The following is an 11044-nucleotide window of genomic DNA, read 5'->3' on the forward strand; positions in this document are numbered from 1 at the left end:
GGAAGGAAGGAAAATATATTAAAGATTATCCTAGTTGACTGCCGTCATATAAAAGGAGTAGATGACTCTCAGGAAGGGCAGACACTAGCCCAAGGTCACCCAGTTAGTTAGGGGTAAATGAAGCTAGAAGCAGAACACAGGTCTCCTGTCCCCTAGATCACTAATCTTTTGACCAAACAAGCCCGGATTTGATGCCTTCTCTTGGGAATTTGCTACTGTGTCCCAAAGGAAAAAAAAAAGGGCACCCTTTGGAAAGAACAAGCTTCGACAGCAGAAAAATTAAGAGATGGCAAAAAGAAATACTTTGGAGGACTAAGGAGAAGGAATGAGGACAGACATATTGGCTATAAATAATTTGTACCTTGTAACAATCTTCAGTTCATGCAATTACCTGTCACTCACTGATGTTTTATCTCCCTTCTTCTGGAAACAGGACCTACAGTAACTCCATGCAAAATATTTAACTGTCTGTACCTTCACAGTCTTCACTGGAACATTCTGGCCTCTGCCATAAGTACTTAGATGCCAGAATGTCCTACTGCTTTATTCATGAACCTTCTTGAGGTTGACATTTAATCTAATTAATAAAATCTTGCCTTTAGGAAGTGGTCAGTGAGACCAAGAGACACAGGTTCTCCAGGTTATCACGCAGGCAGTGAGAGTCCGTGTTAACTATGACATCATTTTTGATAAACAATATATCTATATATTTGCATGTATGTATGTTTATACACGTATATAGAGTCATATATAGGAAAATCAGAAAAGACTCACAGTAATATGTTCATAGTGGTTATCTTGGGGACTCTGGGTAATTGAAATTTCTTTTCCTATTTTACCTGTTTGTAAATTTCATACTGTTCTATAAGAAAAATGGATTGCTGAGGGGCAGGAGAGGGAGAATAAAAACCAAAAGTAGTGGTCTGTGAAAGTGAAATGTAAGTGTACTTAGCAGGGCCTTTGGAGACGGAAGCATCTCCCAGGTTTAAGGCATGCCCTTCTCAGGGAGCAGTAATTCTTGCTGCGATGAGGGGCGCTGGAAAGAAGATTTATGGGCAGCGGGTGGAGGAATGGAAATCAGCCAGCTGAGAAGGGAAGGCTGATCACTAGAATCCTTAAGCACAGGAAGAGCTCCCACCTCCGGTGATCACCAGCTGCAACAACCTCACAGCACAAGGACAGGGCCCCAGAGGACCTGGAGGGACTCAGAGCAGGAACAAGGAAGACCTTCCCGCAGGGTAGTTAAGCCTCCAGCTGGGTTATTAAGAGACAGGGCTTTCCTCTAGGCCCTTTAAGATAGAGGATAGATGTTTCATTGCTTGTCCAAGGTAGTTTATAAGCCGCCGTCCTGAAGGCTCAGGTGTGCTACCCTTATCAACTCATAGAATCATGGTTCTGTGATCAGGGAATCTAGGGTCTGCGGAAAAGATTCCCAGTCTTGGAGTCAGGAGCTAGCCAACAGCTGGCATGGCTTTGGCACAGCGTTAAAAAATGACTGAGATGCATTGAGGATGGACTCTGTTTTGGGCACTCTACTAGGTATTTGATATGCAGCATCTTTAATCCACAGGAACCTAGAATGTGGTCATTATCATCATCCCATTTCACATTTAAGACGCTGAGGCACAGTGAGCTCAAAACAAAATGAGTGGCAGAGCTGGGCTTCATTCACCCGTGTTGGTGGGACTCCAGAGCATGTGTTCTTTCTCCAGCACCTACACGTGTGAAGATGTGGAGGTAGGAAACTGCCCAGAGCCCTGGCAGAACAGCAGCTGGTCAACCCGCCTTGTCTATGACACAGGAGGGCCGGGGCGAGACAGAAAGTGGATTAGTGAAAGAGTGTGAGAAGGAAGACTGAAGCCAGATTGTTCCTGTAAGTCACCAAGGTCCTAAGATAAGACCTGGCAATGAGGAGGCCAGGTTGGACTGGGAGAAACTAGACACAGGGAGGTCGCGAAGGCCCATGCAAAGATAAGATGGGGACGCTCAGGGAATGGAGAGGGGAGCAATTCAAATGACCACAGGTCAGCTCAGCAGGATGTGCTGACGGGTCCAGCTGAAGGAGCGAGGATGGGAGAAGGGATGGAAGTGACCCCACAGTTTACAGCGTAGATCGCCAGGCAGATGACAATGCCGTTGTACAAGACAGGAGACCCAGGAAGACAGGGCAGAAGGAGAAAAGGGGGAGAGAGCCCAATTTGGACATGCTGAGTTTGAGAGTTTGAGGTAACTGAGATACAGCCAGATGGAGTTGTCCAGAACTCAGCTGGACCTGCTGGTTTAGAGCCCAGCAGAGGCTGGAGTAGGAGGGAAGGCTCTGAGTCATCGGTATAAGTGGTGGCTGAGGTCCCAGGAAGGGAGGAGGTTTGTCCGGAGAGTATACACACACAAAGAGGCCAACACTGGCCTCCCGTACAGCAGTGCCATGTACTGGCAAAGGTCCCCAAGGCTCCGCTCAAGCAGCGTGACCCTGGCCAAATCGGTTCCACTCTCTGAGTTTCAAGTCTGCAAAACAGAGCAAGGACCCTTCTTCCCTGACACTCCACCACCCCTGGTTGAGGGGACACCTGCTCAGGACCAGAAAGGATGCTTGATGCTCCACAGGCACACAGCATAACCCGGACTTTACAGTAGGAAAGACAGACACATAAATAAGTCCTCTGGATTCCCTGTGATTAACAGCTAACATAAAGGCAAGAGCACAGCGCACCGTGAGTGAGTCCTGAGTGGAAGTGCCTGTCTGGGGGAATTCCAGCAAGGCCCTCAGAGATGAAATTTGATCTTGGTCTTGAAGAACTAACAGAGGATTTCCAAGCAAAGGCAAGGCCATGTGCAAAAAGGCACAGGAAAGTGAATGCACGTGAAATACCTGGGGAGTGGTTGGCTCAGTGAGCATGAGTGGAGGGGCAGGGTTGTGTAGGGCTCCTCTGGCCTGCTACGGAGTTTACCACATGCCAGTGTAAGTAATGGGGAACTGACGGGGGTGCTCAGAGGAACACCACGATTAAAGAACTGGGTGGAAAGGAAAGGACCACCACACCCTAACAGCTGCTATTTACAAGTCTTTCTCTCTCATCATGACTTGACAAGAAAGCAGATGGTGTGTTATAAGGATCATCTCCAACACGCAACATTTTTTTTTTCAGGGACAGGGTCTCACTGTGTTGCCCAGGCTGGAATGCAGTGGCTATTCACAGGCACAATCATAGAGCACTACAGCCTCAAACTCATGGCTCAAGCGATCCTCCTGCTTCAGCCTCCTGAGGAGCTGGGACTGCAGGCCTGCACCACCACACTGGGCTCATGCAGAATTTTTAGTAATACATATTTTTAAAGTAATGACATTAACATAATAGTAGATTAAAACAGAAACACTAAACATGCCTAATTATTCACAGCACCATTCAGAAAAAGGGGCCAGACTCAAAACAGAGTCAGGGCACATCTCATCCTGGAGCAAACCATTTCCAATCACTTGGGAACCAATCTCAAGATCCTAAGTCTTCCTGGGAAGGTCCGAGCCACTTCTAGGACTTGTAAGGGAAATGACAACAGAGTCAGAAGGCTGGGACTTCGTCTTGTATGCAGTACCATCAACTTTGATTCTATTCCAGGAAGCCGAGGCATCCCTTGACTCTTCTGACAAAATCCCATCTCCCAATCAATGGTTTTAAACTTTGGAGCCCTGCTTTTCTCTGGCTGCCAAAGAGGTGCTTATATTCTTGTTCTGATCCTCCATCCTCAGGCTTTTCTTGGCACCAACTTTACTTTCAAAATTTCTCCCTGCTTTGCTCTCCCCCTCCAGAGACTCATGGGAAAAAAAAAAAAAAAAAGCCAACAGGCTCATCACCATTTCAAATCACTATTTACTTCTTGCTGTTTCTTGAACTGTTGGGAGGGAGAAAAGGGGAGGTGGAACAGAGGTTAAAGAGCAGGGAGCTGTGGCTGGAGCTGCAGATGTTAAACTCTACATCGTTGCTTCTGGCCTCAGCCTCTGGGCACCCACATGGCTCTGCCCTCTTGGCTCCCAGGACACTCTCCCAGGCTCCCTCCTCCACTCCGGCATCCTCGGCACTGGCTCACTTTTTCCTTTGGGTACTCCCGCTCACTGCCTAACTCTTCATGCTCCAGACCCCTAAAAACCACACTGGCATCAACCCACAGGAAACACACCCCTTCAAGCCCTTTAAAAATGCCTTCGGGGCCAAACGCATCTTCTCCTGTCAAGTTTCCCTGGAGGAGGTCCTCCAACCTCCTGCCACAATTCTCACGTGGGCAGGCTACTCATTTCCCTTCCGCTGTTCAGGCTTCAGAACAGAGATGACAGTTTTTAGACTCTACCTTATTTTTGTTCCTGGCCTTATTCCCACCAAGCTGCGGATAATACCTCACCATGGCCTTTTATCTGGTTAGCACGGGAACAACAGCAAGGCGGGCTGCGGGTCTGAGGAATCCAAAGAAAACGGAAACGCAAGAAGGTCAAACGTGTCTTGCTCCGTGTGAGGATTCAGCTCACACTTACTGTACGTGGATAAACATGCTCTTCACGTTGAGCAGAGAAATCCAAATATGGAAACTCTGATTGCTACCATATCTGTAAAAAGCAGAGACCTTGTTGTCCTAGTTTCCTCAGAGAAATTTTTCAAGGCAGAAGATGTTCTAGAAACTCAGATTCAAACCATAAAATAAGCAACATTTATCATCCTGCTCCTCTGTCCTCCATCCTACAAAGGCCAAACTGGATAATATGCATTATTCAACAACTTAAAACCTCTCAAGACTCCATTTGGCTTTACTATCCCACTTAAGGAACACAGTCACTGTCAGAGGTCAAAGCTCATTAGTGCTGGAGCCTAAAGTCAATGCTCTGGAGAAATAAAATGGTACTCTAGACAAAGCCTTCCGGGCTCTGGTAAATTCATTATGACTTCTGGGTTCTCGGTAGGACGGGTCTCACAAACTCCGAATCATATTTGCTATGAGAAGAAACCTGGCTGAGAGAAGGAGCCAATGAATGAATGAGTGAAACCTGGTCCATGAAGAAGAATTTCTGACACTCATAAAAGAAATTCGGACAAACCAGTGGTGTCCGAGAAGGACCACACCATTTTAAATGTGGAAATAATTGCAAGGATTGAAAGGTGATGCAAAGGCACAGCGGGAGATTCTGGAGGGGACCTCCTTCTCCCCTCAGCTCTGTGGGCTGTCACGACCGGAGAGTATTTACTGTCATTATGCATCTGTGACCAAGTGAGGAGTCACCAAAGAGTGACCAAGAGAGGAGAATTGAGTCTGTTAAAAACCCCATTGCTCATAGCAATTCTGAAATTAAAACACAAATGGCCAGCCCTTCTTCCTTGCCTGCGCCCTCACTTCTCGATGTCCATGGGGAGTGAAAGCGTCCTTGTGGGTGTCCGTGGGAATCAGTACAAAGACTGAGGAGTCCATGGGGCAGGCAGCGGGCAAGAGACACTACCCCTCAAAAGCAGGAGGAAGGTCAGGTTGGCCTCTGCTACCCTATCGGCCGCACCATCCCAGTTCCATCTCTCCCTCACTGCTTAAGTCACTGTCCTAGCTGAACCCAGGGCACAGAGAGTATCAGGAGGAATTTGGACTGGAAATTATTGCCATTATTCAGGATGACATATGAGTTCTTCTAATACTAAACCTGTACCGTTATATTTTATTCCAAAACAGACACACACACATACACACACACATACTCTTTTCCTCTGAACGAAAAGACAGAATAATGTAGAGGAGTGCTTCTCAGGCTTCCTGTGCATATGAAGCACCCAGCCTAGGGATCTTGTTAAATGCATATTCTGATTCAGTAGTAAAATGAGATTCTGCACTGCTTCCAAATTCCCAGGCTATGTCGATGCTGCTGGTCTAAGAATCACACTCCAAGTAGCAAGGGGTAGATGTTGCAAAAGCTTGGAATAAAACAAATCTGGGTTTAAATTCTTGTTCTACCACTTAGGAGTTTTGTGATCTTGGGCTGGTTTCCTAACTTCACTGTGCCTCAATCTGCTCATCTCTAAAATGGAAATAATAATACCTAAGAAGCACTTGATGATGATGATGATTTAAGTTAATAGTATGAAGCTCTTAACACAGTTCTAGGCATACAATAAGAGCTTAGTAAATGTCAGTTGCTGACTGTCTCTAAGATTCATGAGGGCAGAGATGGTAACTGGTTCATTGCCAAAACCACAATAACTAGAACATGGTAGGTGCTCAGTGGATGTTTGGCTAACGAATGAATGTATGTATAACACACCCACATGAGCCAGGCACAGTGGCTCATGCCTGTAATCCTAGCACCTTGAGAGGCCAAGGCGGGAGGATCCCAGGAGGCCAAGAGTTTGAAACCAGCCTGGGCAATATGGAGACTCCAGCTTTACAAAAAAAAATTTAAAAAAATTAGCGAGGCATAGTGGTGTGCACCCGTAGTTCCAGCTACTCGGGAGGCTGAGGGAGGAGGATCACTTAAGCCCAGGAGTTGGAGGCTGCCGTGAGCTATGATGATGCCACTGCACTCCAGCCTGGGCAACAGAACGAGACCCTATCTCAAAAAAAAAAAAAAAAAAAAATACACCCACACTTAATAATCAGTATTTGCATACTCCCGTGGTTTGGTGGCATTTCTGCAGGAAAATATAAAACATATATAACACCACAACACTCTCACCAGTAACAAACCATCATCTCATAGAATCAAATTCAACATTAACCATCATGTTTAATCAACAAGAAACATATAATTTCTCATATACTTAAGAAAATGTCTTAACTGTAAATAAATAAAGACAACATCAGCCTGGAATCTATATGTCATTAAGAGAAATTATTGCCTTGCTCATTATTTATGGGCTGTCTGAATGCAGATGTTATGAAAAACTTAATTCTAAAATTAAGTTCATTTCCAAACCACATGTAGAACCACAAAGAAAGACAAAACAAACCAGGGAGGAGTGAGACTACATTTTAAAGGGCCATTGGGGCAGGAGTACATTCTCTTATAAACACACACACTTGGTCAGGAAAAAATAGAAACAGAAGAATTGTTAACAAATGGTAGAGCTTAACCTTTTAAATCAAAGGCAGACAAGTGAGTTCATCCAAAAATTTTCAACAATCTAAGATTATCTTCAGGCATCTTGTAAAGTAAGTGGCATCATATGAGCAGATCCCATTTCCAGGGAGGCACCATGCAAGGTATGCAGCAAGAAGAGAATACGATTGCCACCTACAGACAGAAGTGGCACTCCTTTTGCAAGAGCTGGCCAATCATATTTCAATGTGAAAAAAAAAATTCAACCAACTCACCTCCCTCCAACCTCTTCCAAATCACCATACTACATTATTTCATTTGAAATTACTTTCAAGTCATACAATCATCTCTAGGCATTCTGCCTCTTCATTATCATCATCCTATTTCTAATTTCCCAGAAACACTGTGCCATTCAACTATCTACTTATACACTACTTGAGAGCCAAAGAGAATGCAAGCCAACAAATTCAAGCAGACAAAGGCATCAGAGTGGAAGTATAAATCTGCTTACCTGAAATGAATGGGACCACCCGGAATATATCTGATAATCTGCTGTTAACTGGTTCATATGGGGAATCCTCCAGCAGATCGTTTCCTAAAAACAACAGAAAGATTGGACTCAGATCTGAAAAACAGATATATTTCAAGCAGTTTTTCGCTGCTGAATCCGAATTCTAATTATGTTATGATTGTGTAACAAAATGATGCTGCAACTTTCAAAGATTGCAAATGCATCTATTTGGCTATGGTTATGACTCTTCATTCCCTCTGCCTTTGTTGTCCTTGTTCTCCCCAGAGTGCCATGAAAACACTGGAGAACAACCCAGCCCGATCTTGCCAGAAAACTCTCCCACTCTTTGCAAAGGAATGAAATTAGAGAGGAAAGAGCCAGTGACGTCACAAGCCCTGCTTGCCTCAAGGAGCCAATGGAAGAAAGGTGACCCAGAAGAGGCCCACATTTCTGTTTGCTCCCAAGACATGGCATTCACTCGGCAAGCAGGTACCCTGGCTGGTAAACAGTCCACCTCTGAAATAGGTTTTCATTAACAGATTCTGGGAGAAGTGGTAGCTGACAGGTCAAATTTGTATATTACAAATCCTCAGTGGAAAATGACTGCACAGGATGTTTGTGTTAGATTTACAAACACATGAGAACCAAAAAAATCCCTTTGGAATGGATAGTTGTGACAAGTGTATCTCTCTCTCCCTGAGCTACTTCTGTGTTAACCAAGGTTGAACCACACCAGCTGGTTCAAGACTCAGCTAATCTAAGATGACAAATGGTTTTTCACACATCTGCCTTTGATCAAGTTTGAGGGGGGTAAAGACAGAATGGATTCTTCTGGGCCTTTTATAATTCTTTATCTTATGTCAGAATAGGTTAAAGGGAAGAAGAAAAGGGGGAAACTCCAGGCAAGATGCAGGGCAAGCCTTCCTATTATTACGTGAAGCCGCTAAAGCCTCAGGCTGGCTCTCCTTGGAGAAGGAAGTTGTGGGTTCCTTGGGTGGCCTTTAGTGGGTTCCTCCTCCTCCGATGCTCCGACCAGGTTTCAGAGAGGTCAGCGGGGTCCCCATGGTGGTCCCCCACCCCCTCATGGGTTTTCCAACAATCAGGCCCAACAATGCTGCTCGGCCCTAGCAAACACCAGCTGCCGCTATCCCAGGGGGCCAATGAAAGGTCCTCACTCCGCAGCTGGGGAGAAGCTAGCGGAGGATGAGATCAGCTGGCGGGGATTGAGGGGCCCGCCTGCCTTCGGGAGAGCCCGTGGGGGGGTGGGGGTCGGTCGGCGCGTACCCTGCAGGCTCTGGTACATGCTCCAGTATATGCGCAGGCAGTTCTTCTCCTTCTTCATACCCCGCTTGCAGCGGCAGTTGTAGAGCGACTTCTGCTTCAGGGCCTCCATGGCGCTGCGGCACTCATCCTTGGCCTCCAGGCCGGACGCCAGGCTGAAGTTGGTCTCCTTGCCCGCCACGCACTGCCTCAGCGTGCGGTACTTGGTGCTGCAGCTCTGCTCCTTCAGGCACTGGTCGCTGGCTTTCACGCAGTCCAGGCGGTCCCCGCCGCTCACCTCGGCCGACAGGAGCAAGTCTGCGGGGTGGAGGGGAGGGAGCCTGAGTGCGGCCGGGCAGGGACCCCGACGCCCCTGCCCCGGGGGAGGGCGCGCGCCGGGACGCACTAGGATAAGCTTGACCAGCCTTATGGGGCGCCCTGCTCAGGCAGCGGGCCCACCCCCTAGACCCGGGACACCATTCTCCCGTCCCAGGGAACTCCTACCCCTTTCCACGCCTCCTTGCCTGCGGGAGAGGCTGGCGCAGGCTCGCCCGCGGGCTGTGAGCGCTGTGCCCTGGAGCCTGCGCTGTCCAACGCGCTCGCCAGCCCTCCGCCCCGCGCCGCCCCCGGCTCCAGCGGCTCCCTGAGCCCGGCCCGGCCGAAGCCCGGAGCTTTCCGAAGAGGAGCGGAGGCCGGGCGCGTGCTGGGCGTGGGGCGGGCTAGCCGTGGTCAGCGGTTGGCCCGGCCGGGAGCGCCGAGACGCTACTCCGGGAAAAGTTTTCCCTTCGAAGTTTGCTCTCCCGACCCAAAGCTCGCCCATACTCCACCTGCCCGCTGCGCCTCAGCGAGCTCCCGGAACTCGCAAGGGGTGCGGGGCCCGAGGCTGGAGGGCCCCTTAGTCCCTCTCCAGGATGGGTCATTAAAAACCACAGAAAACAAAAACCAAGCACGAATAGTTGCAGTCATTGCCGCGCCGCCACCTCCTCCCTAGCCCGAGGATTCATGATCCCCTTCCCCAAAAGGAAACTTCTTCATCCCACATCCACCACACTCGCGCCTCAGTTTTGGAGCGGGGGGTTGGGGGTTGCTGCAAGCGACCCTCGAAAAGACTCAGCGGGTAAGAAAGCCAGCGGCGGCCTCGACTTACCCAGAAGCGGCAGCACGAAGTACAGGGTCGTCAGGAACATGGTGCCGGTGTGAAGCTGGTCCCCGCCCCCCCAAAAATTCCCGAACCGCCGCTGGATCTCTCCAAGAGAGCTCAGCATGCAGCGATCCCCGGACCGCCGCGCTCCTCTGGCCGCCCAAAGTTCAGCTCCATCCAGTGAAAGAGGAAACTCCGCGTCGTCAGCCGCCACCGCCGCCGGCGACTCAGCTCCAGGAGGGTGGCGGGCGCGAGGGCGGGAGGCGATTCGGCTTTTAGGGGTTCAGGTCCGACCCAACCTAGAAGAGAGAGCGCGCTTTGAAATGAGAGCAGAGAACGCTGGAGCCTCCCCTCACCGCCCCTCTCCCCTCCCCCGCTCCCGCCTTGGGGGACTTTTCAACGCCGGGGTGAGGACCCACCCCCACCCGAGTCGGGGCGCGGAGGGTGCATGTGCGTGTATTCCGGGGGGCCGCTGACTCGGGGGAGGGGGGCTGGAGAGGTCCGACGCAGGCTCCCAAAGTCCAAGGGGGTGTCGGTCGGGTGCAACCCCAGAGGCTGAACGCAGGCAAATGTATAAACAAACGGTACTTTCCGAGCGCTGCGAGCCGAGCCGACCGCTGCCTGGAGTCGGAGCCCTCGGCGGCAGCTCCCCAGCCAGCCCTGGCGCGGAAAGAGCCCCTTCTCCCGGGAAGTTGGCCGCCCCCTCCTCGCGCCCGCTAGCTAGCTCGCTCAGCTGCCAGCCCTCCCCACCCAAACGACCAATCACTACCCCCTGTCGCCGTCCCTCCGCCACACACACACTCCCCGGGGCTCGCCGCCTTGCACAGGCAGCTGGCCGAGGGGGAACCAACAACGTCCCGGCTGGGGCCGAAACCCGGCTCGTGCGCCCCTACCCGCCACGCGTCCTCTGCTCCCTCCCGGGTGTCCGCGCCTCTCACACACTCGCTGGGCACCCAGGACTCCGGCGCATCCACACCCCCGCCCAGGGCGAGTGCGCCGGCCCTCTGTCCCCGAGCAGGTGCAGCCCGGCGCCACGAGCGCCCCCGGGGCCCCAAAGTTGGGGGACGCCTGCAAG

General features: G+C 50.1%; 1 protein-coding gene across 2 annotated transcripts in view; it reads right to left on the reverse strand.

Annotated features, from left to right (window-relative positions):
* The window catches only part of GFRA1 (GDNF family receptor alpha 1), a 188803-nt gene extending 178774 nt beyond the window's left edge, over positions 1-10029 (reverse strand). For both annotated transcript variants that reach the window (XM_069460644.1, XM_069460645.1), the window contains exons 1-3: positions 9976-10029; positions 8853-9146; positions 7569-7652 (exon numbers count right to left, since the gene is read on the reverse strand). In XM_069460644.1, the coding sequence (XP_069316745.1) occupies positions 7569-7652; positions 8853-9146; positions 9976-10015 (418 nt within the window). In that variant the 5' untranslated portion in view covers positions 10016-10029. The remainder of the gene's footprint in view (positions 1-7568; positions 7653-8852; positions 9147-9975) is intronic.
* Positions 10030-11044: the final 1015 nt, after the last annotated feature.

The sequence above is a fragment of the Eulemur rufifrons genome, chromosome 28 (genome assembly GCF_041146395.1).
Source record: "Eulemur rufifrons isolate Redbay chromosome 28, OSU_ERuf_1, whole genome shotgun sequence".
Classification (NCBI taxonomy): domain Eukaryota; kingdom Metazoa; phylum Chordata; class Mammalia; order Primates; family Lemuridae; genus Eulemur; species Eulemur rufifrons.